Source organism: Poeciliopsis prolifica, unplaced genomic scaffold, assembly GCF_027474105.1.
Source record: "Poeciliopsis prolifica strain line A6 unplaced genomic scaffold, Auburn_PproV2 SCAFFOLD044, whole genome shotgun sequence".
Lineage (NCBI taxonomy): Eukaryota > Metazoa > Chordata > Actinopteri > Cyprinodontiformes > Poeciliidae > Poeciliopsis > Poeciliopsis prolifica.
In genome coordinates this window covers 4,213,625-4,237,500 of record NW_026562419.1, presented here as the reverse complement: position 1 = coordinate 4,237,500, position 23,876 = coordinate 4,213,625, and the positions used below count along the sequence as shown (strand labels likewise).

General features: G+C 48.6%; 5 protein-coding genes across 6 annotated transcripts in view; 3 read left to right on the top strand and 2 right to left on the bottom strand.

Annotated features, from left to right (window-relative positions):
- Window positions 1-192, bottom strand: part of LOC129376667 (cytochrome b5 domain-containing protein 1-like) — a 3,025-nt gene extending 2,833 nt beyond the window's left edge. The window contains 1 exon segment of the mRNA XM_055056255.1: window positions 1-192. This exon segment is cut by the window's left edge and continues 466 nt beyond it. The gene's annotated coding sequence lies outside the window, so the exon portion shown is untranslated.
- A 138-nt stretch (window positions 193-330) lies between these two features.
- LOC129376666 (multifunctional procollagen lysine hydroxylase and glycosyltransferase LH3-like) lies at window positions 331-15,353 on the top strand. Its single transcript, XM_055056254.1, has 19 exons — window positions 331-516; window positions 2,052-2,143; window positions 2,247-2,383; window positions 3,367-3,530; window positions 3,608-3,720; window positions 3,795-3,858; window positions 3,941-4,038; window positions 4,121-4,222; window positions 4,328-4,459; window positions 4,560-4,681; window positions 4,747-4,851; window positions 4,923-5,048; window positions 5,268-5,409; window positions 5,487-5,600; window positions 5,677-5,748; window positions 5,842-5,946; window positions 6,016-6,162; window positions 14,421-14,546; window positions 14,714-15,353. The coding sequence occupies exons 1-19, from the start codon at window positions 435-437 to the stop codon at window positions 14,867-14,869; spliced, it is 2,199 nt and encodes a 732-aa protein (XP_054912229.1). The 5' UTR covers window positions 331-434; the 3' UTR covers window positions 14,870-15,353.
- On the bottom strand, window positions 1,245-1,991 carry LOC129376446 (keratin-associated protein 4-4-like). Its single transcript, XM_055056079.1, is given in 2 exon segments — window positions 1,245-1,877; window positions 1,927-1,991. Coding segments are annotated over 2 exon segments (615 nt in total). The 3' UTR covers window positions 1,245-1,327.
- A 941-nt stretch (window positions 15,354-16,294) lies between the features above and the next one.
- On the top strand, window positions 16,295-18,803 carry LOC129376605 (zinc finger HIT domain-containing protein 1-like). Of its 2 annotated transcripts, XM_055056199.1 has the most exons (6): window positions 16,296-16,430; window positions 16,947-17,044; window positions 17,256-17,331; window positions 17,462-17,541; window positions 18,200-18,368; window positions 18,437-18,549. In XM_055056199.1, the coding sequence occupies exons 1-6, from the start codon at window positions 16,406-16,408 to the stop codon at window positions 18,442-18,444; spliced, it is 456 nt and encodes a 151-aa protein (XP_054912174.1). In that variant the 5' UTR covers window positions 16,296-16,405; the 3' UTR covers window positions 18,445-18,549. The 2 variants fall into 2 exon arrangements, with proteins under 2 accessions (XP_054912173.1, XP_054912174.1); XM_055056198.1 differs by lacking the exon at window positions 18,200-18,368 and having other exon boundaries at window positions 16,295-16,430; window positions 18,437-18,803.
- A 457-nt stretch (window positions 18,804-19,260) lies between these two features.
- Window positions 19,261-23,658, top strand: LOC129376639 (ena/VASP-like protein). Its single transcript, XM_055056227.1, has 5 exons — window positions 19,261-19,359; window positions 22,085-22,182; window positions 22,251-22,403; window positions 22,788-22,904; window positions 22,995-23,658. Exons 2-5 carry the CDS (start codon window positions 22,092-22,094, stop codon window positions 23,018-23,020), a joined length of 387 nt encoding a protein of 128 aa, XP_054912202.1. The 5' UTR covers window positions 19,261-19,359; window positions 22,085-22,091; the 3' UTR covers window positions 23,021-23,658.
- Window positions 23,659-23,876: the final 218 nt, after the last annotated feature.

Genomic DNA, 23,876 nt, shown 5'->3' with positions numbered 1-23,876 from the left:
TGTGAAATTCAAGAGATTAAACTGATTTCTATTGTTTCATTAACGGACTCTATACATAATAGATAATCGATAAATGCTGCTCTACGTGTTGGTGTTCTCATTGAACCCACTCTCTCCGTGGACACACGTGGCACAGACTCAGGTCTTTTCACGAAGTTTCTCCAGTTGGACAAATGTGAACAGAACCCATATCTCCCACCGAGTCCATCTGTCGGCCGCTGATTGGCTCAGCGCCGCGTCACTCAAACATTCTGCCCGCTGATTGGCTGAACCGCGAGCACTGCGGTCTGTGTTGATGTTGGGACGTCTCGTTGCTGAGGCATCGCGAGATTTGGACGGCAGGAAGCTGAAAGAGTCCCGAGTAGAAGCGGATAAACTAACGGTTCTGTTCTGCCGAACCGAGCCGGTTCTAACCGGGTCACAAAGCGGAACACATGGCGTCCAATCGGCTTCTGTGGCTCGCCGCCGTCTGGTTCCTCAGCGCCGCGTGGGCCGAACAGCGGCAGCTCTCAGCAGGTAAGGCCGCTCCGCGGCTGCTGGGGTCGGTCAGAAGGAGAGCGGAGAGCCGCTGGATCCGCTGGAGATCCGGAGATCCAGCGGATCCAGATCAACTGAGACTGGAGAGATTATTAATGAACCTGAAGCAGGAAAGAAAAGGATTAAATCACAACTCAGTGAAGATGGAGGAGATTATGACCAGGAGGCAGAAAGTTCTGCTTTCAGGACGGATCTCCCCTGAAGGTCCAGAACCATTCTGGACTCTCCAGAACCATTCTGGACTCTCCAGAACCGTTCTGGACCTCTCCAGAACCATTCTGGACCTCTAAAAATCTTTAACCGTAATGATGATTGATCAGATGGATCACTGTTACCATGGCAACCCCTAATTCAGAGATGAATTGTTTCTTATTTTGTTGTTTTAACATAATAATAATAATAATAATAATAATAATAATAAGTAAACAGGTGAATAATAAGTGAGAATAATTACTGATGCTGAGCAGAGATCCATCAGGCTCTGGTTCTACTGGTTCTACTGGTTCTACTGGTTCCAGCAGATCACCTGGAGGACAGTAGAGCAGCTGATTCTGGGTCAGATCAGCCTTCCTCCTCTTCCTCCTCCTCCTCTTCCTCAGCAGGTTTCTGGTTTCAGACATTCAGAGCAGAGAAACTGGAGCTGCAGGACAACCAGGTGTTATTCACCTGCTCCTCCTCTTCCTTCTATCAGTACTGAGCATTCAGGTCAGAGGTTATGAAACGAATGTGAAAACTTTACGCAGAAGATCAGGGGTCAGCTCCAGGTGTGGGCGGGGCCTCCAGCAGCCAATCAGAATGGAGGATCAGCTCTAGACCTGCAGCATTTATATCTGCAGCATCTATATCTGCAGCATCTAGACCTGCAGCATATAGACCTGCAGCATCTAGACCTGCAGCATCTAGACCTGCAGCATCTAGACCTGCAGCATCTAGACCTGCAGCATCTAGACCTACAGCATCTAGACCTGCAGCATCTAGACCTACAGCATCTAGACCTGCAGCATCTAGACCTACAGCATCCAGACCTGCATCATCTAGACCTGCAGCATATAGACCTGCAGCATCTAGACCTGCAGCATCTAGACCTGCAGCATCTAGACCTACAGCATCTAGACCTGCAGCATCTAGACCTGCAGCATCTAGACCTACAGCATCTAGACCTGCAGCATATAGACCCGCAGCATCTAGACCTGCAGCATCTAGACCTGCAGCATCTAGACCTGCAGCATCTAGACCTGCAGCATCTAGACCTACAGCATCTAGACCTGCAGCATATAGACCTGCAGCATCTAGACCTGCAGCATCTAGACCTACAGCATCTAGACCTACAGCATCTAGACCTGCAGCATATAGACCTGCAGCATCTAGACCTGCAGCATCTAGACCTGCAGCATCCAGACCTGCAGCATCCAGACCTGCAGCATCCAGACCTGCAGCATCCAGACCTGCAGCATCTAGACCTGCAGCATCTAGACCTGCAGCATCCAGACTGACTCTCTGTGTCTCTGCTGTAGAAAACCTGCTGGTCGTTACCGCAGCAACGGAGGAGACGGACGGTTTCAGGCGCTTCATGAAAACGGCGGCGCAGTTCAACTACAGCCTGAAGGTGAGACCAGAACCAGAACTCTGGGCCGGCTGACCCCCGCTGACCTCTGACCCCTGCTGACCTCTGACCCCTGCTGACCTCTGACCCCGCTGACCTCTGGCAGGTGCTGGGCCTCGGGGAGGAGTGGAAGGGCGGAGACGTGGCCCGGACGGTGGGCGGAGGTCAGAAGGTCAGGTGGCTGAAGGAGGAGCTGCTGAAGCATTCAGAGGACCAGCAGCTGGTCGTCATGTTCGTGGACAGGTAGCCTTCATCGCTGCTCCTCTTCCTCATCGCTGCTCCTCTTCCTCATTGCTGCTCCTCTTCCTCATTGCTCCTCTTCCTCATCTCTGCTCCTCTTCATCATCTGCTCCTCTTCATCATCTCTGCTCCTCTTCCTCATCTCTGCTCTTCCTCATTGCTCCTCTTCCTCATCTCTGCTCCTCTTCCTCATCTGCTCCTCTTCCTCATCTCTGCTCCTCTTCATCATCTCTGCTCCTCTTCCTCATCGCTGCTCCTCTTCATCATCACTGCTCCTCTTCCTCATCTCTGCTCCTCTTCCTCATCTGCTCCTCTTCCTCATCGCTGCTCCTCTTCATCATCACTGCTCCTCTTCATCATCACTGCTCCTCTTCCTCATCGCTGCTCCTCTTCATCATCACTGCTCCTCTTCCTCATCTCTGCTCCTCTTCCTCATCTGCTCCTCTTCCTCATCGCTGCTCCTCTTCATCATCACTGCTCCTCTTCATCATCTCTGCTCCTCTTCCTCATCTGCTCCTCTTCCTCATCTCTGCTCCTCTTCCTCATCTGCTCCTCTTCCTCATCTCTGCTCCTCTTCCTCTGCTCCTCTTCCTCATCGCTGCTCCTCTTCATCATCACTGCTCCTCTTCATCATCTCTGCTCCTCTTCCTCATCTGCTCCTCTTCCTCATTGCTGCTCCTCTTCCTCATCTCTGCTCCTCTTCCTCATCTGCTCCTCTTCCTCATCGCTGCTCCTCTTCCTCATTGCTGCTCCTCTTCCTCATTGCTGCTCCTCTTCCTCATCTGCTCCTCTTCCTCATTGCTGCTCGGTGATGCTCTGATCGCCATGGCAGCCAGCCTGCAGCCAGAGGCATTATGGGATGCTTTGGCTCAAAGTGGCAGCGACTCGATAAAATACAGAAAAATAAAATAATAAATATTCCTTCTATCAGCTCAAACTGGACCGGGACCGGTTCTGTCTAACCGGGCCTCTGCTCGTCTCTGCAGCTACGATGTGATTCTGGCGGCCGGTCCAGACGAGCTTCTGACCCGGTTCTCCTCTCTGGGCCACCGGGTCGTTTTCTCTGCCGAGGGGTTCTGCTGGCCCGACCAGCGCCTGGCCTCCAAGTACCCCCAGGTGCATTCTGGGAAGCGCTACCTGAACTCTGGAGGTGAGGTTCTGTGGTTCTGCGGTTCTGTGGTTCTGTGGTTCTGTGGTTCTGGTCCGCTGACCTGCGGTTCTGTCCAGGATTCATCGGGTTCTCCTCGGACCTGGCCGCCATCGTCCAGCAGTGGAAGTTCAGGGACAACGACGACGACCAGCTGTTCTACACCCGGATCTACCTGGACCAGAAGCAGAGGGTAACCGGGTCAGAACCGGGCCGGCAGGCGGCAGCGGCCGCACAGAACCCGACTGATGCTGTGCTGTGTTTCAGACCCGGTTCAACATGACTCTGGACCACCGATCCCAGATCTTCCAGAACCTCAACGGCGCCATCGGTGAGTCTGGACGGTTCTGTTCCGGTTCTGGACCCGTCCAGAACCGGACCTCGCTGGTTCTGACCCGGCTCTCTCTCCCCAGACGAGGTCGTCCTGAAGTTTGAGAGGTCAAAGGTCAGAGTGAGGAACGTGGCCTACGACACGCTTCCTGTGGTTATCCACGGCAACGGACCCACCAAGGTAACGGCCAATCAGAGGGCTCCGCTGTGATGGCAACAGGAAGTTGTACCGTTGCCATAGCAACTCCTGTCTCCGTCCACAGCTGCAGCTCAACTACCTGGGAAACTACGTCCCAACGGCCTGGACCTACGAACACGGCTGTGGAGGCTGCGACGACGACCTGCTGTCGCTGGGCGACCGCCAGGTAAGGGGGGGGAGGGGGGCTCTACAGGGGGGGGCACAGGTTTGGGGGAGGTCTACAGGGGGGGGGGGGTCTATAGAGGTCCTCTCTGACTGTCTCTCCCCGCAGGACGCAGACCTCCCTCTGGTCTTCCTGGCCGTCTTCATCGAACATCCGACTCCCTTCATGGACGAGTTCCTGGAGCGTCTGGCCACCATGAGCTACAGCAAGACCCGGATCCGGCTCTTCATCCACAACAACGTACGGTTCTGGTTCTGGACCCGGCTCCGGTTCTGGTTCTGGACCCGGCTCCGGTTCTGACCCGGCTTTGGCTCTGGTTCTGACCCGTCCTGTCCTGCAGGTCGTGTACCATGAGCAACACATCCAGCGGTTCTGGGAGCGCCACAGGGTTCTGTTCCCTGACGCGGTTCTGGTCGGACCTGAGGAGAACCTGCCAGAGGAGAAGGCCAGAACCATGGCAATGTGAGTGCAGAACCGGGTCTGGGCCGGTGCCGGTTCTGGTCGGCTCTAACCCTGTCTGTGTGCAGCGAGGCGTGCCAGAAGAACCCGGCCTGCGATTACTTCTTCAGCATCGACTCGGACGTGGCGCTGACCAACCCGGACACGCTCCGGATCCTCATAGAGGAGAACAAGTAGGTTCTGGTCCGGCCCGGTTCTGTCCAGGTCGAGGCCGCTCTGACCGGGTTTCCGTGTTCCGCCCCAGGTCCGTCATCGCCCCCATGCTGTCCAAACACGGCAAACTGTGGAGCAACTTCTGGGGCGCTCTGAGTCCGGACGGGTTCTACTCGCGCTCCGAGGATTACATCGAGATCGTCCAGGGCAAGAGGGTGTAAGTGCTGCTGCTGCCGCCACGGTACCGGACCGGACCGCTGGTTCTGCTCAGCAGGTCTGGGTCATACGGTCAGGTTCTGATGGTGGGCGGGGCTTCTGCAGCCGATGATACTGGACAGGAAGTGATGTCAGTTCTAACCTGTGTCGGGACCGGTTCCGACCCAGTATTTGTTGGGACCGGTTCCAACCCAGGTTCTGACCCGGTCTCTGTCCCCAGCGGGCTCTGGAACGTCCCCTACATCACCCAGGTCTACCTGGTGAAGGGCAGCGTCCTGCGGTCCAAACTGTCCCAGGTCAGCCTGTTTGTGGACGAAGGAATGGACCCGGACATGGTGTTCTGCAGAACCATCAGGGACCAGGTAACGCCGCAGGCTTAGTACCGGAACCCGGTCCGATTCCTCTGGACCGACTCACCGGCGCCACCGTGTGTCCTCAGGGCGTCTTCATGTTCGTCTCCAACCGAGACGAGTTCGGCCGGCTGGTGGCGTCCGCCACCTTCAACACGTCCAGACTCCACCCGGACATGTGGCAGATCTTCGACAACCCGCTGGTCAGAACCGGACCGGAGGTCCGCCGGGTTCTGGTGGGGCGGCTGGGACTGAGTCTGTCTGTCTCTGTCCCTGCAGGACTGGCGGGAGAAGTACATCCACGAGAACTACTCCAAGATCTTTGAGGAGGGCAGCGGCGTGGTGGAGCAGGTACTGGAGCGGGAACCGGACTGGGCCTGTGGGCCTGAGCCAGGCGGTTCTGGTGTAAACTGGGTCTCTAATGTCCTCTGCTGTGTCCTCCAGCCCTGTCCAGATGTCTACTGGTTTCCAGCTTTCTCTGAGAAGATGTGTGATCACATGGTGGAGACCATGGAGGACTTCGGCCAGTGGTCCGGAGGGTCCCACAAGGTACCGCCGCTCCCTGAGAGCCAGGAGGTTCCTCAGGGGTTCTGACAGGTTCTGGTTCTGTCCCTCCAGGACGAGCGTCTGGCCGGCGGCTACGAGAACGTCCCCACCGTGGACATCCACATGAACCAGGTCGGCTTCGAGAAGGAGTGGCTCAAGTTCCTCAAGGACTACATCGCCCCCGTCACCGAGAAGCTCTACCCTGGATACTACCCCAAGGTAGGAGCCCAACCGGGCCTGAAGGTGTTACTGTAAGGTAGGAGCCCAACCGGGCCTGAAGGTGTTACTGTAAGGTAGGAGCCCAACCGGGCCTGAAGGTGTCACTGTAAGGTAGGAGCCCAATCGGGCCTGGAGGTGTTACTGTAAGGTAGGAGCCCAACCGGGCCTGAAGGTGTTACTGTAAGGTAGGAGCCCAACCGGGCCTGAAGGTGTTACTGTAAGGTAGGAGCCCAACCGGGCCTGAAGGTGTTACTGTAAGGTAGGAGCCCAACCGGGCCTGAAGGTGTTACTGTAAGGTAGGAGCCCAACCGGGTTAAAAGGTTCTGAAAGCGAGTGAGTCCGGCGCTGTAGGAACGGCCGTTGTCAAGTTTCTCCTGGTTTGATTTCACTGTGCATTCCCAACTTGAAAAGGATCATCTTTTTTGTGAAATATAACTGGGGTTCACTCAAGGAGTCTTCATTTTAGTTAGATTTATTTTTATATGATGCTCCAATCATACAGGTGAAAACCCTCAAAAGAAACAGAAACATCTAAATTACATTGTGAACTCAACAGGACAAATACACTGTGAAAACTCAAAATACATCTCCACTGATTTAAATCATTTAATTCTACAGTATAATAAATATTAAGCATTTTATAGTAAAATTACACAAATAAATTAGCATTCTCTATCAATATTTGTTCTGCTTTAACTAATAAACACCAAGTGCATATAAATATATAATTTTTTTTTCATTAAACAATCAAACAGTTAGAGTCCATGTAAAACAATATTAGGAGCTTACCGGCTGTCCTTCACAGTTTTTTTAAGATTTGCACAGTATGCACCTTGCATGTGATCAGCACTGTTTGTCACTCATGCTGTGCCTCTCACTCTCTCAAACAAGAGTCAGAGGTCAGCCACATCCTAAAATACACTTTTCCGATTGCCAGGAGATTGACTCCACCTGGTTCTCATCTGTAGCAGGCAGAGCATAAAGAAGCAGCAAGAGGGTGAGAGGCGTCCTGGCAGTTCACCAGGAAACACCTCCACTCGATCTGTTTCCAAGGAATCGATGGAGAAATCGCAGAATAAATTCCTGTGAACTGCCAGTTTTTATATTTGTTCCTCCACTGGGCAATAGAACCACCAGGCACCGAACATCTCTATGCAGGACTGTAGTTTGTGCAGGTTCTTTTAGGACTCCAGACTAAGGCTGGCTTGGGATGAGTCTTGTCACAGGAATGCAGGAGCTTTGGATGACTTTGACATTCACATCCTGTACAATGCCCTTTGCATCCGAGTTGACGCTCACAACTCGTCCTAACTTGAATTGGCCCCGCACTGCATTTTGGTCACATAGCCAAACAATATCGCCAGCTGTGACATTTCAATGTAATGTGTGCAATTTGTTTCTCACAAATAAGTTTGGACCAGAAAGCTGGCTCCATGGTCTCCAGAATCTATTGATATGATGCTGCATCTCTCTGAGTCTTTTATACGGGTAGCTTGCAAAGTCGAATGTTCTGATGTCACCGTTTGGAGAGGCCCGTCCTAAGAGGAGTGAGTTGGGTGATACATACAAGATGCAATCTTCACGGCTCTGCACCTGGGCATCAATAGGACGTTCGTTGGCGAGATTAGCAGCAAGTTGGAATGTAGTCTGAAGCTCATTGTAATTGAGGCCAGTGTTGGTGCCCAAACGCTGCAGTGCCTTCTTAATGATGCGGACGTCAGCTTCAGCAGCTCCATTGCGATGAGGCGAGTCAGCTGGATTAATTATCCACTCCCATTGGGTGCCTTTTTGAGCAAATATCTCCTCTATTGCACCTTTGTCTTGGGAATCCAGGAACTGATACAGCTCTTTTAATACAGACTTGACACCAATGAAATGTGTTCCTGGATCAGACCAGATCTTCTTTGGATGTCCTCTAACTGCAGTGAATCGTTGGTAAGTCATCAAAAAGCTCTCTGTTGACATCGTGTCTACCAGGTCTACATGGACAGCCCTGCTGGCCATGCAGCTGAAAACAACACCCCACACTTTCATGGAGACTCTTTTCTTGACACCATCCTTTACAAGGTATGGTCCAAAGAGGTCAACTGCTGTGTACTCAAACGGGGCTGCAGGTTTGGTTCTTTCAGGAGGTAAATCCCCCATTATTTGTTGGCATCTTCTTGCTTTATACTTTTGCAGACAAGACAGTTTTCCACTACTTTTTTGGCAATTCTCCTCCCTCGAATGACCCAGCCTTTTCTTCTCATTTTCAGCAGGGTTGCAGCCACTCTTTCATTGTGTGCCTCTCGAGCCAACAAATTAGAGACCCATGCATCAGATGGTAGAAGGGGGACTGCCATGCCGTCGTCTCCAAAACAATGGATTCTCCCACCACAGACTAATAATCCAGCTGCCTCTCGTACACCACCAGGCGGTCTGTAGTGGTAGCTGGAAAGGTTACCCCCTCTTGAGCAGCAAGACAGATGTCTCTCAACATCCTGTCGTTCGGAAACAGTAATGACTCCACTTGTTGGCACAGCCTCCCACTTTGGTGGCTTATGGACTTGTTTCCAGACATACATTTTCTGGCAGCTCTCCACATGAAAGAAACAGTCTTGACCAGAGACATTAGGCTACTGAACCGCCTTTCATCCACCAAGTTTTGTACAGCTGCTCCAGCAGGAGGTCTCCGCTTAGAACTTTGCCCAGAACTTTTATCTTTCTTTGCTTGGGCTCTGGTGAGTGCTGCTGCAAATGTCTTCTTTTGCATATTATTAATGCTTTCTCGAGCTGCAGTAGATACCTCTTTTGCAGACATAATGGGCCACTCACACTCAGGGAGGTGTAGAAATTTTGGTCCTTCTTGCCACTCTGAATTAACATCGAGTTCTCTTGGTCCAGCTCCTCGAGTGATGATGTCGGCTATGTTGAGTTGTCCAGGGATCCACCACCAGTCTTGTAACTGTGTACTGCTTTGAATTTCTCCTATTCTATTAGCGAAGAAGGTTTGAAATCCATAACTCTCACGCTGAATGGCTCCAAGAATTGTTTGACTGTCCAACAAATGGTACCACTGGCTGATCTTGATATGGGCATGCTGCTCATAATATTTTTTAAGACGACTTGCAAAGACCGCACCACAAAGCTCTGCTTTGACTGCATCCGCATTCTGGTTTAGAGGCGTCAACTTTGCTTTTGACTCCACTAGTCGAACTGTTATCTGTTTGCAGCAGTTCCACCGTAAGTAGAGAACAGCACCATATGAGTTTTCACTGCCATCTGAAAAGGTAATTGCAATGGGTTGAGTAGTGACATCTGGAGGAGTAAGAGCTCTTGGAAATGCAATTTTACTTAGCTGTACATACTCCTCAAATAGATCAACCGCATCTCTGTGGAGATCATCAGATAAGGGAAGGTCCCATGTCTCTCTGACAATGTTACAATTTGGTTTTGCCTCTTGGAATGCTCTTCGGACCAAAATGGCCCCTTTTTGCTTTGCTGGTGTTGTCAGGCCGATTGGGTCATATAACCCAGCTACTTGACTCAACAGTTCACGCCGTGTCAATGGGTGTGGTGTCTTTATCCGCACTTCCTCTAGCAGCAAGTCTTGGCCAAGTCTCATTTTTTCTTTCGCTTGGAGAAATTGATTCTCACCATGACGTGCAACTTGTCTTCATTTGCGATGTAACCAAGGCCAAGTGCCTTATTGTTCTCCTCCTTCAGTTGATTTGGCAGGACAATCATCTGTGGTGATGTCCCCAGTTTCTCTTCCTTATTTTTGCCAGAGAAGACCCATGGTTTCAGCTCAAATCCTCCTGCTTTTAGAATCAACTCTACATTCTTTGTGATGACCTTAAGTCTTTTGCGGCAGTTGTGGGATGTTAATATGTCATCAACGTAGCTGTGTTCATGCAATACTTGATGTTCATCTTTCATGCTGCTGAATTGAGGAAGGTTAGCTGTCTCTCTCATGGCGAGTTGTGCTATACAACCTGCTGGTTTGTCCCCAATGTTTACCCGTGTAATTGCATACTCCTCCAACTCCTCATCCTCTGAATCACGCCACAAGAAGCGATGCAGATGGACTTCCCGCTCCTCAAGCCAGACAGAATCGTACATTTTTCTGATGTCTCCCAGAGCAGCATAAGACCCCTGGTGGAACTTGAGGAGGACATCAGGACCTTTCAACAGCAGATCATTTAGACTTTGGCCTTTATACTTTTGACTGCTGTTCCAGACGAGTCTCACAGGGGTTGTAACAGAATGTGGATTGGGAGCGATGAGATGGCTTATATACCAGACAGGTCCTTTCCAGGTGTTTAAAACCTCTTCAGTCAGCTTTTTTGCAGCCTGTCGGTCAACCATTTCATGAACTTGAGCACTGTAAGCCTTTTTCCACAGTGGTTCCTTGGCTAGTTGTTTCTTCGTTCTGAGAAAAGTTGCCTCCACTGCTTTTTTGTTGTTTGGTAATGTGGAGGGCTCCTCAAGCCATGGATAGCTTGCATGCCAATGGGGATTATCGCTGTGGTCATCAGCACCAGCATATGTCAGTCCACTCTTACCACTTCTAATTCTCTTTCTTCAGCCAAGGTCATTTCTTTGCCACCGGGCTGGCAGTTGCCACAGCGGCACCCTCCACATTTTGGGGTGCAAGCAGCACCAATGCTGTCCCACTTCCACCATTCAAGGAAATCACGAGTGGTAGCTGCAGAGCTAAAATGTTTGATGGTAGATGAGGAGCACACATGCTCTTTGTACTTCACTGCAGCGGTTCTCATTGACCGGGCAAAGTGGGTTCTGGATTGGTGTGCTGTGAATGTAGCCTCTTCAAACAGCTCAGGGTGTTCCTGCGACTGTCTTTCCCAGTGGTCCATCCCATAATACAAGATCTCCTACAGCACGTATCTTCTGTGGAACCAGCCGACCTTCTTTGTGACTTATTAACAGCTGTATCTGTCTTGGTCTCATGAGTTCACTAAAGGGATGTCTGGGAAGAACTTTTGAAGTGCTTTCTCAGTTACATGTTGATGGATGTCTGCAATGCTGTCCAAACCATAGCAGAGGAGTTGGTGGGACTTGAAGTTTCCCCTTTCTGTTCTGACCCGGATCTTTAGGAGGTACCGTCTTGTGGTAACTTGAACTTTCATTCCTCCTACACCGTGGACAACCAGGGTTATGGCTTCACTTCTCAGGTTTAATTGATCGGCTGCATCATGTGTTATATAGTTGGTGTCTGATGCTAGATCAATTAGAGTCCCAATCTTTTGTCCTGCATTAGCTGTGACCTCAATAGCATCATGATGACAGGCCACTCCACCAAACCATTCTTTGCTAGAAGGTTGGGCTGATTGGACACATGATTTTTTAGCCACTGCATTACAAAAGACATGACGACACTTTTCTGCCTGTTCAGGTGGGAGGCCTTTAATGAAATCTTCTTGAGCTTGGGTGTAGTGGCCTGCCGCATCACCTCCCACTGTAGTGTCTTTGCGCCTCTGGATAGAATGCTCTCGGGCCACATCTGCCCTTGGACAGAGATAATAATGGTGCTCTGCAGAGTGTTGCTCCTTGCAGTCTGATCTGCACAGAAATTCAGTTTTACAGTTCTCATACTCATTGTGAATCTCAATGATTCACAATGACTGAATCATTGAATCAAAAGACAGCTTCCTTCTTTTCTGGCAGCTTGAGCATACAAAACTTTCTACAGAAATACAGCCTTTTTCTGTTTCCCGTCTCCACAAACAACACATCCTTGAGACATGTTTGTTGACTGAATAGAAGTTCTGGTTCGGGCTTGCCGTGATTCAGACCTTGGTTTTGACTCCTCATCCTTCAATTGATCCAGCTTTTCATAAATTGCTTCTTGACCTTGAAGAAATTTCAGGAGGTAGTCAAATCTTTTGTCATGTTCAGCCTCAGTCCCTTTACTGGCTATATGGAGAAGCCATTCCTTCTTCAGGCTGTCTGGAAGTTTACTCTCTATTGCTTTTGTTATAAGGGGATTCTTTATAGCACCAGTTGCACCAAGCTCTTCAAGATCTGTCAGAGCCTTTTCAACAGTTTGAATTAGCTCAACAATCTTCCTGGGCTGGTTGCCTTTAACTGGTGGAACTTTTTGAAGCTCCTCCACTATTTCCAGGGCAATAGTTGTTTTATTTCCAAAGCGATTCTCTAGAACCCGGAATATTCATCAGCTGTTGTGTAAGTTGTGAGACGATGGTCTCGTACTATTTTCTCATCCACACTATCGAGAAGATGATACTTTTTAACCTCTTTTGATCCAGTAGGTTCTCCCTGCATCTGGAGCGCTTCCCAATCTTTCTTCCACTGATAAAACCCTCTACACACCCCAGTGAATTTTGGTAGAGCAGCAGGCTTTAGTTTAATGGCTGGGGCCACAGGAAAACTCATAGAAGTGCTTAACCTTTTGGTCCCTTCTATGGTTTGTTCTTCAATAAATTCTGCTTTTCTTAAAGTTAGTTTTGGTAAAATGGTCTCAAGAGCTCTGATACGACTCTGAAACTGATGTTGCTCTGCATGAGGAGCCCAGCACTTCCAATGTTTATGCACTGCCTTTGCTGTCTTTACAAGTTCTTGCAGATGCTCTATCATGAACCCATATGCATCTGTGCTTTTACTTGGATTCACAGTGCTCACATAATCTGCGTGTGACTCTGCAGTTGTTATAGCTTGTGTCAGTTCATATTCCCCAAAATTTTCCCATAATGTCTTTTGTATTAGATTTTTTAGCTCTTACATTTTTTTCTCACATTCTGTGGTTGTTTTATCCAAATCAGCCTTTTGTTGTTCACTTAACACCTCTGGATCTGGTCTTTCAGCAGCATATTGTTCTGCAACATCATCATTGGCTTCAAGGACTTTACTGGCTTCTACTGTGAGCTTTGTGAATTTGTCCCTGAGCTCTTCCTCAGACATCATTGTGTGCATTCGTAGCGCATTATTGGCTAAACGGGAGAATTGACGCTTCACTGTTGCTCTAGCACTCTTCAACTGCTCTAACACTACTGAGTCAGCCATTTTGATTTTAGCAGCAGGGCAAACAATCTTGACTTGTCTCTTTGAGGACACGTTTGGTCCAGCCAACAACTCTTAGTTTCCCTCCAGTCTTTAGACTGCGGGTTTTCACTGCCAAGTTTCTCCTGGTTTGATTTCACTGTGCATTCCCAACTTGAAAAGGATTATCTTATTTGTGAAATATAACTGGGGTTCACTCAAGGAGTCTTCATTTTAGTTAGATTTATTTTTATATGATGCTCCAATCATACAGGCGAAAACCCTCAAAAGAAACAAAAACATCTAAATTACATTGTGAACTCAACAGGACAAATACACTGTGAAAACTCAAAATACATCTCCACTGATTTAAATCATTTAATTCTACAGTATAATAAATATTAAGCATTTTATAGTAAAATTAAACAAATAAATTAGCATTCTCTATCAATATTTGTTCTGCTTTAACTAATAAACATCAAGTGGATATAAATATATATACTTTTTTTTTTTTCATTAAAACAATCAAACAGTCAGAGTCCATGTGAAACAGTACTACGAGCTTCCCGGCTGCCCTTCACAGTTTTTTAAAGATTTGCACAGTTTGCATGTGATCAGCACTGTTTGTCACTCATGCTGTGCCTCTCACTCTCTCAAACAAGAGTCAGAGGTCAGCCACACCTAAATACATGTTTCCTATTGCCAGGAGATTGACTCCACCTGGTTCTCATCTGTAGCAGGCAGAGCATAAAGCAGCAGCAAGAGGGGAAGCGGCGTCCTGGCAGTTCACCAGAACAGCCGTCCTCAACAGAAAGAAGGTTTAAAACATGATGAATGCAATCAGACATAAGAGGAAATGAGTTTAAAGTGTTTCCTGAACTGGCCCATCGTTTCACTACCGGGTTTAGATCAGAGCAGATATTTTGTTCTTTCCTCTTATTTTAAACGGTTTTGGTTCTGTTTGTATCCATGCTGGGTCGTATTTAGTTCCCACCTCAAAGGGAAAAGAAACCCATCATTATTTTAGCTGAAACGTCCACTCCGCAGGCTAATGCTAACTTTAGCTTTATCAAAATATGTCCATAATATCGCTGTAATAAATGACCCAAGCTAGCTGCTGCTGCAGCTAAATGTCACCATGTTGTCATTAGCATGCTAAAGCTACAAAGAGCTGCATTAGCATGCTGATGTTAGCGTGATTCTCTATAAATGCTAGCATTGTAATGCTAACTTTAAGCTAGCATGCTAATCCCCCACAGGCCCACTCCATCATGAACTTTGTGGTCCGGTACCGTCCAGACGAGCAGCCGTCTCTGCGGCCGCATCACGACTCGTCCACCTTCACCATCAACATCGCGCTGAACAGGAAGGGCATCGACTACCAGGTACCCGACCTCTGTCTGACCCGACCTCTGTCTGACCCGACCTCTGTCTGACCCGACCTCTGTCTGACCCGACCTCTGTCTGACCCCTATCTGACCCGACCTCTGTCTGACCTCTATCTGACCTCTGTCTGACCTCTGTCTGACCCTGTGGTTCCTGTGTTTCGCAGGGCGGAGGCTGCCGGTTCCTGCGCTACGACTGTAAGGTGGAGTCTCCCAGGAAGGGCTGGTCCTTCATGCACCCCGGCCGCCTCACCCACTACCACGAGGGCCTGCCCACCACCCAGGGCACCCGCTACATCATGGTGTCCTTCGTCGACCCCTGATGACCCCAGGGGGGCGTGAGTCGTGGTGGTGGACCTGAACGCATCATCGCCATCAAACGGACAGAAAAACACGTCACACTTCCCGGCCCTGAACGCATCGCGGCCGAGCTTTTCACAATAAGAGTCTTTAATCAGAGGTCACTGTGCTGCTGTACCTGAGTCTCCAGGTGTGTGTGTGTGTGTGTGTTCAGGACTTTAACTCATCAGGGGGCGCTCTGTCACCATAGTGACCTCCAGCAAGTTACCATGGTGACGCTCCAGCATCCAATCACCATTTGACCCAAAGAGGTTCTGATTGGACGATCGTTATTATTTATGGGATGTTTAGACTTTACGGTTACCGGGGCAACGCTAGAGGGTTTTATACTGTTGTAAATGTTTAGCTGTGAGGTTCTGGTTCTGGACCGGTTCTGTCTGGAGGACGCAGAACAAACCGCTCTAAGTTATTTGTTTCAAGGAACTGAATAAAGTTTTAGTAAGCTGAGCTGTGATTGGTCGGTTTCTCCCTGACAGTTCGCCGTCTCCAGTTTGTCCTCCATGTTTTCTGCTGGAATATTCCTGGTTTCAGAACCGACCCGCCGGACCTGCTGGTGAGCCTGGAGCAGCCGGGTCCAGTTCGGTCCACATTCAGCTCCTCTGGTTCCCCATTGGATCAAAGTTGGATGTTTAAAATGTAAAAGAAGCAGCTTGGAAATCATTAAATATTCGTTTGATGAGTTAAATATCAAGATTCACAAATGAAATTAACTAAAGTAGCGCCGCGGGTTTCTGGGTTGTGGGTTTGAAACTCATCAGAAATCAACGATGCAGTTCTTTGTTTATACCATGGTTGCAGGTGAAGCGTGATACAAACACAGGAGCTCTGCTGGTGTTTGGAGACCTGCAGACTGACTGAGTAGACTGAGTAGACTGGCTGAGTAGACTGCTAACAAACATGTGACCACCCACCTGCATAAAGACCTGCATGAAACACCCAACTGAAATTAACTAATCAAAGTAATATTAGCCAGCAGACTAAATGTTTTTCCTCCATGTTTGGTGAGATTATTGAGGCATAAAACTAAATGTTTTTGTTCTAGATTTGTACAATGTAAAGCTTTTAAACTTTAGTTTCTCCTCATTTGGGGAAAGGCTTGGACAACACAGCTGTAAATATGGCCCACCCATGGAAATATATTTAATATATTTACAAGGCAAGCTTGTCTCGGAGAGTAATATTTGTAGAAAATCAGAAACTGTTTAGTGTGTTTACAGCTGTTTTTCCCTTAGAACTGTAGATTCTAGGTGATGACGATCTGCAGATCGGCCACCAGGGGGCGGCAGAGGCGCAACTGACGCGCCCGCACGATTCCTTTAGTAAATGTACGTAAATTACGTCACTTCATAATCTGTTCTGGATAGAGGATTTTTCATTTAAATGTTCAAAGTATATTTATGTTTTATTTTTATTAATTTATTCCTCATTGGGGTCAGTAACGGTTTCTGGGACATTCGCGTTTCGTTCAGTTTGACCCCTGCGGCTGCCGTTCAATCAAGATGGTGCTGGAGAAGAAAAGCTCCGGTGAGTTGGTCTCATTTTATCCTGATTAATGAATAAACGTGACGCTGCAGCAGCAGCCGGGTGTCCGTCAGACCCACCGGCCGGAGGACGGAGCGGATTCCCGCTGCTGTCCCCTTCCTGCGGGGTTCCGGCTGGAAACAGCCGCTCTGCTGCGGACTCCATTAACAAAACCACCAGTTTGAGCTCAACAGCGGCTTAATAAATCATTATAAAGGTTATATAAACTTATTTCACATCCTAACTATTATTTTTAGTTATTCTACCATACGGCTGGTTTATAGTGTTTATAAACTGCACATTTATTGAAATAGTTTAACTTTAAACCCTCAGGGGAATCAGCTTGGCGTTTCACTTCAGAAAGTTTTCAGACTAAATTCAACCAAACAGTTTGACCCGGAAGAGCTTTAGCTTTCTCTCAATAGGTAATAAGTTAAGCGTGAGGGTCTTATGGGACGTTTGGTCCAGTAACTGGTGGTCCAGTAACTGGTGGTCCAGTAACCGGTTCGTGTGTTTCAGCCCGGGTCGAAGCGGGTCAGCGCAGGGTTCTGGATGAGGCGACCCGGCAGAGGAGGCTGACCCGGCAGCTGGAGGCTCTGGAGAAAGACAACTTCCAGGTTGGTTCTGGACTGGGCCCAGCAGGGGTTCTGGTGGATCTCAATGGTTCCGGACAATAACCGGTCAGTCATTGATGTAACGGACTGGGATCCTATCAGTGACATCATCATCAGCTGGCATCAGGACAAACTGAGGGGTCAAAGGTCAGATCAGGTCTCAGTGATAATGATGATGCTCTTCCTCACTTTCTCTTCCTGTCTCCGTCTCCAGGATGACCCCCTGACCTCCCTGCCCCCCCCTGGTCCCACGGCCCGACTCCCAGCCTTCAGTGAGACAGAAGAGCCAGGTGAGTCTCCACCTGATGGACTCTGACCTCCTGATGGACTCTGAGCTCCTGATGGACGCTCTGTCCTCCTGATGGACTCTGACCTCCTGTCTGTCCTCCCGTCCGTTCATCTCAGTCTCTTTGTCCTCAGAGAAGAAGAGGAGGAAGACGAGGGGCGATCACTTCAAGCAGCGCTTCAGGAAGAACTTCACCACCCTGCTGGAGGAGGAGGTAGCTGTTCTCTGATTGGCTGATGGTTTCATGCTGCTCTCTGATTGGTTGATGGTTTCATGCTGCTCTCTGATTGGTTGATGGTTTCATGCTGCTCTCTGATTGGCTGATGGTTTCATGCTGCTCTCTGATTGGTTGATGGTTTCATGCTGCTCTCTGATTGGCTGATGGTTTCGTGCTGCTCTCTGATTGGTTGATGGTTTCATGCTGCTCTCTGATTGGCTGATGGTTTCATGCTGCTCTCTGATTGGTTGATGGTTTCATGCTGCTCTGATTGGCTGATGGTTTCATGCTGCTCTCTGATTGGTTGATGGTTTCATGCTGCTCTCTGATTGACTGATGGTTTCATGCTGCTCTCTGATTGGCTGATGGTGTCATGCTGCTCTCTGATTTGCTGATGGCTTCATGCTGCTCTCTGATTGGTTGATGGTTTCATGCTGCTCTCTGATTGGTTGATGGTGTCATGCTGCTCTCTGATTGGCTGATGGTGTCATGCTGCTCTCTGATTGGCTGATGGCTTCATGCTGCTCTCTGATTGGCTGATGGCTTCATGCTGCTCTCTGATTGGTTGATGGTTTCATGCTGCTCTCTGATTGGTTGATGGTTTCATGCTGCTCTCTGATTGGCTGATGGTTTCATGCTGCTCTCTGATTGGCAGAACCTGTCGGAGAGGGCGGAGCCTAACTACCTGTCAGCGGCGGCCCCGCCCTCCTCTTTGCCGCCGCGTCTCTTCTGCTGTGTCTGCGGCTTCCCGTCCCACTACACCTGCACCACCTGCGGGGGCGCTACTGCAGCACCAGGTGTCTGCTCACACACAGGGAGACCAGGTAGGGGGCGCTGCAGAGAGGGACACCTGGTGTCCTCTATCCTGCTCACCTGTCCACCGTCTCTGCAGGTGTCTGAAGTGGACGCTCTGAAGACGCTTCGGACCGGATTGGACCAGATGGACGCTTTGGACCGGACCGCAGGACATGTTGGACTGCTGCTGCTGGTCGGAGACGCTGCTCCATGGTTCTCTGGGTCAGGACGCTCCAGAACCTGGACGACCCAGTTGGTTCTGACCCGTCTCTGCCTTCACTGCAGAACCAGAACCACCAGAACCCTGAGGTTCCACAGGAGGTCACCTGAGCTCGTTCCAGTTGGCGGGAACCAGAACCAGAACCGACCCGGATCTCCTGGATGTTTTCATTTCATTTTGTTCTGAAACTGAAATAAATGTTGTTGATTTCTGACCTTTCAAAATAAAATGTCCTGTCTCTAAAGTTGCACTTCCTGTTAGCGCTGCAGCAGCAGCTACTGGCTGACCTCTGACCTTTAACCTGCAGCCAGTCAGAGGTCAGCTCCCGGGCTCAGAGCTCCTGAGGTGTTTACGTCTCCACGGCGTCCTCAAAGTCCACCTGTCCTGGTCACCATGGCAACCGCACCATAAACACCGTCAATCATTACAGTGGACTTTAGATTCGCCTGATGCTTTACCTGCACACACACACACACACACACACTCACACACACACACCACACACACTCTCACACACACACTCACACACACACACTCTCACACACACACACACACACACTCACACACACACACTCTCACACACACACACTCACACACAGAGACACACACACACACTCACACACACACTCTGCACACACTCACACACACACTCTCACACACACTCACACACACTCTCACACACACACACACACACTCACACACACACACTCTCACACACACACACTCACTCTCTCCCTCCAGCCGTTCGTCTCCGGCTGCAGGACGCCATCGCTGTGAGGAGCCGCCGCCTCAACCAGTCAGTAAGTACCAACTGGGAGCACTGGGCCGGTTCTGGTTCTGGGATTAACTGGAGGTCGGATCCAATCCGGTCTCTGGTTCTGGTCGTTGCTGACCTTCGGGCCGTGAGGCTGGTTTGGAACCAGCAACCCAGAGACTGGTTCTGATGTTGAACCGGGTCTTGAAGGTCAACTCTGGTGAGGGACCGGTTCGACCCAGATTAGTCTGCAGACAATCCAGAGAGGTCCAACATCTTTCAGAGCTTCTCCTCCGTCTCAGTGACCTTTAACCCTAAAGGTTCTGATTGACTCACAATTTCAGAACCATCAGGTTCTGTTGGGTTCTACTGCAGAACCATTTACTCTGCTCATACAGGTCCAGTTTCATCCGGCTTGACTCTTGGTGTGGATCGGAGCTCTAGAATAACCATCCAGAACCAGAACCTGGACCCTGGTTGTCCTGCAGAACCCGGTTCTCCTGACATCAGGTCTGGGTTCAGGTTCTGGAGAACTTCAGGTCTGATGTAAAACTGATCCAGCTGCTGGTCCAGCTGCTGATCCAGCTGCTGATCCAGCTGCTGATCTAGCTGCTGATCCAGCTGCTGGTCCAGCTGCTGGTCCAGCTGTTGGTCCAGCTGCTGGTCCAGCTGTTGGTCCAGCTGCTGGTCCAGCTGCTGATCCAGCTGCTGGTCCAGCTGGATCAGCAGCTGGTCCAGCAAATACTTTAATGGCTTCAGGTGGAACAGCTAAGCTAACAGAAATGGTGGCTAGCTAACAGGAACAGCAGCTAACTAACAGAAACTGCAGCTAGCCAATAGGAATAGACCAGCTAGCTTATAGGAACAGAGCAGCTAGCTTATAGGAACAGAGCAGCTAGCTTATAGGAACAGAGCAGCTAGCTAATAGAAATAGAGCAGCTAGCCAATAGGAACAGAGCAGCTAGCTAATAGGAACAGAGCAGCTAGCTAATAGGAACAGAGCAGCTAGCCGATAGGAACATAGCAGCTAGCTAATAGGAACAGAGCAGCTAGCCAATAGGAACAGAGCAGTTAGCCAATAGGAACAGAGCAGTTAGCCAATAGGAACAGAGCAGCTAGCTAGCAGGAACAGCAGCTAGTAGCTGCTGGAACATTGCAGCTAGCTAGCCGCTGTGTTCCTCTGCATTCTGGCCCTGATGCAGATTATAGATGACAGATTACTGATGGAAATATTCTTAATTCAGTGCATCGTCTGACTGTTGGATAATAAATCAGAACTTGTCTCAGGTTTGTGTTGGACCATGAGGACAGACGGGTTTCAGAGTTTTGTTTTCTGGATTGTTTCATTTGCCTGCAGTTTTGATATTTTTTGATGATTCTAGAAATAAAAAAATAAAACTGATGAAATTATCTTTTTATGGTGTTGCTTCCCACAAAACCCAGAGAACAGGAAGTAAACTTTCTCTGTTTCCTGTTATTGACACTCAAACTCATGTTATTAACAGTTAAACTCAGGTTCGGACAAATGGACCGGTTACCGACGGATTCAGAACCAGACCCGTCCTTCATCGGGTTCAGCTGATAATCTGAGACAGATTTTAGTTTGTTTGTTGGTTTGATTCTCTCTTCATTAGTTTGACCTCCTGACCTTTACCCTGTAACCCCGTCTCTTTTCATCAGTCAGTTTCCTTTGCGGTTCTGATCCGGTTTCATTTGCTGCCAGTCATCAGGAGTTTGAACTTTAACCTTCAGGTATCAGTGGAATTATCTCTGTGCTTTGATTAATTATGAAGATAAAAACTCATAAAATGTGATGTAACTCTTTATTCAGTTATTATTTGTTCTGGTGTTCTGGTCCGGATCAGTTGGTTCTGATCCGATGGTAGAGGAACCTCCTCTTGCAGAACCAGAACCCTTTGACAATGAAACCAGTTTAATATTTAATGAACACCAAACTTCCTGTTAAATTCATTAATATTCACAGTATTTAGTTTTGGATTTCCGTCTCTGCTTTCCTTCCTGGTTTTTCTTCAGAACCGGATCATCCAGAACTTGTTCTGGATGATCCGGTTCTGGATGACCATCCTGTTAACATGAAGCCCAGAAAGCAACAGGCTAATAAATGAGTTATTGAGTCTGATAATTTAAAGAAAATTTCAAATATATTTTTCACGTTTGTATTTTGAAAACCTGTTTTTTTATTAAGTTAAATTAAATACACGTTTTTAACCCTTCCTGTTATGACTGAGATCATTTAAATGTTTTCATTACGAGTTCTCTCATCTGATTGGTCGACCAGCCCAGCAGCTCAGCTGTTGACCAATCAGCTTCTCTGCTGCGTGACCTGGAAGGCAGAGCTAAAATAAATCAGGATGTTTCCAGAAAATCATCAAATGAAATAGTTTTAATAATTTAAATAAAAAAAATTTTTATTTATGATAAAGAACTTTATGATAGAAAGTTAAAACATTTATTAATTTACATTAATAATTATTTACTGCATTGAGTTTTTGGCCCTTTTGGCTTTCCATACCTCGAAGCTTCTGCCTGTGTGAGAAGTTTGGATTGGACTGACCTTTGACCTCCAGTCCATGTTCTGTTCATACGGTGAGACGCTGTGATACCAGCATCCAGGTGGTTCTGATCGGTTCTGATCCGGTCTGCTACTGGACCTTTAACCTTTAACCTGAACCCAGCAGGTCGGTTCAGGCTGGTTCTGATCCGGTCGGTCTGACCCGACCTTTCTTCTTCTTCTCCTCCTCTGTCTGCAGCGCCACCATGAGGTCTATGGGAGGCCCTTCCTCAGAGGAAGCTCCGCCCCCGTTCTTCTCCATCACCAGCCGGCGAGTCCAGGACGAGTTCCTGAAAGGTGAGAACCGGACCGGACCGGAACCAGAACCTCCATCCTGGCCCTGACCTCCGTCTCCTTCCTTCCAGAGCGCCAGAGGAGGCTGGAGTCCCAGAGCGACGCCTCCTCCCCGCTAAGCTCCTCCCCTTCCTCCTCCTGCTCCCCCCTCCCCTCCCCCTCCCCGCAGGCTCCGCCCCCTGCCTCCCCCTACTCCCCCCCCAGGCAGCCTGACTCCTCCCCAGGTGAGTTTAGACCAGGTGATCTGAACAGCTGTGACCTCTGACCCCACAGACCAAAAAGAAAACTTATTGAATAATTATTATGTTTAATCAGCATAAATATTAACTTTCCGTTTCTAGCTCGCTAAGCTAACCGGAGGAATCCAGCCAATCAGGATCGAGCATCAGAAAAACATTTTCATTTATATTTTAGTTTCATTGAGAACAACAAAAAAACTATAATGCAACATAAAAAGTTTTTTTTTTCATCTTCCAACTTCCTGAGTCTCCCACAGCGCCCCCTGGTGGTGGGAGGCCACTTTGGAAAACACTGATGATCCCCAGATAGAGGGGCCTGTGGGTTCTGGTTCTGTGGACTCGATCTGGTTCTGACCCGTCTCTGTCCAGGTCTGTCCCTGTCCAGTCCAGAGCTGCTGTCAGAGCTGACCAGGAGAGACATGTCCTCTGAGACGCGTCCAGAAGCGCAGCGGACTGACCACCGTCTTCTCAGGACGAGGACGACAGGTCTGTCCCCCTGCAGGGCGTCGCTCTATGTCTCTGCTGTCCACCTGTCTCTGCCGTCCCTCAATGTCCCTCTGATCCTCCCTCCTGCAGGTCTCTGGCTCCTCCCCCTAGGCTGAGCCAGCCAATAGGAGAGCTGCTGCTCCTCTCTCTACCTCCACATCACAATTTGAGCCAGAAAACTGAACCACTGAGTCCATGGAGCGTCACACACAGAAGCCCCGCCCCATTGTGACCACGCCCGGTTCAAGAGATAAAGATCATAAAGTTTAATTTTGTTATGAAATATATCTAAAGTAAAGAATACAGTAAAGTTCAGTGGATGCTGCTCCATCAGAACCGGGTCATGTGACTGCTGTCATGTTTCTACCAACCCAGAACCAAGATGGTGGTTCAGCAGAACCTCAGGTCCGGTTCAGAACCCAACAGAACCAAACTGTTCAGTTATGCTTTTATTAATTCAGTCTGTTATTCATTCATTAATAAATAGTTCAGCCAATGAATTAATGAGCTGATAAATGAAACAATAAGAAAGGAAATAATCACAAAAAGGGCATAAAGGTATTTTTTAAGGTTGTTCTCAGATGTTAGAATTTATCTTTGCGAGGTCATTGTGGTTCATTTTCACTCTTTTCTAAAGAGATTTATAATATTTGGAGAAAAAATAAACATGCTGAACACTTCAAATGATAAAAAGACTTCTAACAATGTATGAGTTTTTGTGGAAATTTGTTTAATTGTGCAATAAATATGTAAAATAAAACGCCCAGGGAAAATTCATTTATTTAAAATCTGTCAATAATGAAGCCACAGATTCACCAGCCAGCTTGTAGTTCCTCATTTAACCACTAGGGGCAAAGCTAACTTTCTTACGCAGCCGAGCTCAACCGGAAGTGTCGTTGGTCCACAGTGATCTGTGGCGGCACTCTGTTAGCTTAGCGGCTAGTTTGTGCTTCTGGGAGTCGAAGTGGAGCT

Coding starts and splice junctions, on each gene's coding strand:
- LOC129376666 (XM_055056254.1), top strand. CDS start 435: ATGGCGTCCAATCGGCTTCTGTGGCTCGCCGCCGTCTGGTTCCTCAGC. Junction 3,859..3,940: donor GAACCTCAACGGCGCCATCG/GTGAGTCTGGAC, acceptor CTCTCTCCCCAG/ACGAGGTCGTCCTGAAGTTT. Junction 5,947..6,015: donor GGTCCGGAGGGTCCCACAAG/GTACCGCCGCTC, acceptor CTGTCCCTCCAG/GACGAGCGTCTGGCCGGCGG.
- LOC129376605 (XM_055056198.1), top strand. CDS start 16,406: ATGGTGCTGGAGAAGAAAAGCTCCG. Junction 16,431..16,946: donor GCTGGAGAAGAAAAGCTCCG/GTGAGTTGGTCT, acceptor CGTGTGTTTCAG/CCCGGGTCGAAGCGGGTCAG. Junction 17,542..18,436: donor CCACCCTGCTGGAGGAGGAG/GTAGCTGTTCTC, acceptor CCGTCTCTGCAG/GTGTCTGAAGTGGACGCTCT.
- LOC129376639 (XM_055056227.1), top strand. CDS start 22,092: ATGAGGTCTATGGGAGGCCCTTCCTCAGAGGAAGCTCCGCCCCCGTTC. Junction 22,404..22,787: donor GCAGCCTGACTCCTCCCCAG/GTGAGTTTAGAC, acceptor GTCTCTGTCCAG/GTCTGTCCCTGTCCAGTCCA. Junction 22,905..22,994: donor TCTCAGGACGAGGACGACAG/GTCTGTCCCCCT, acceptor TCCCTCCTGCAG/GTCTCTGGCTCCTCCCCCTA.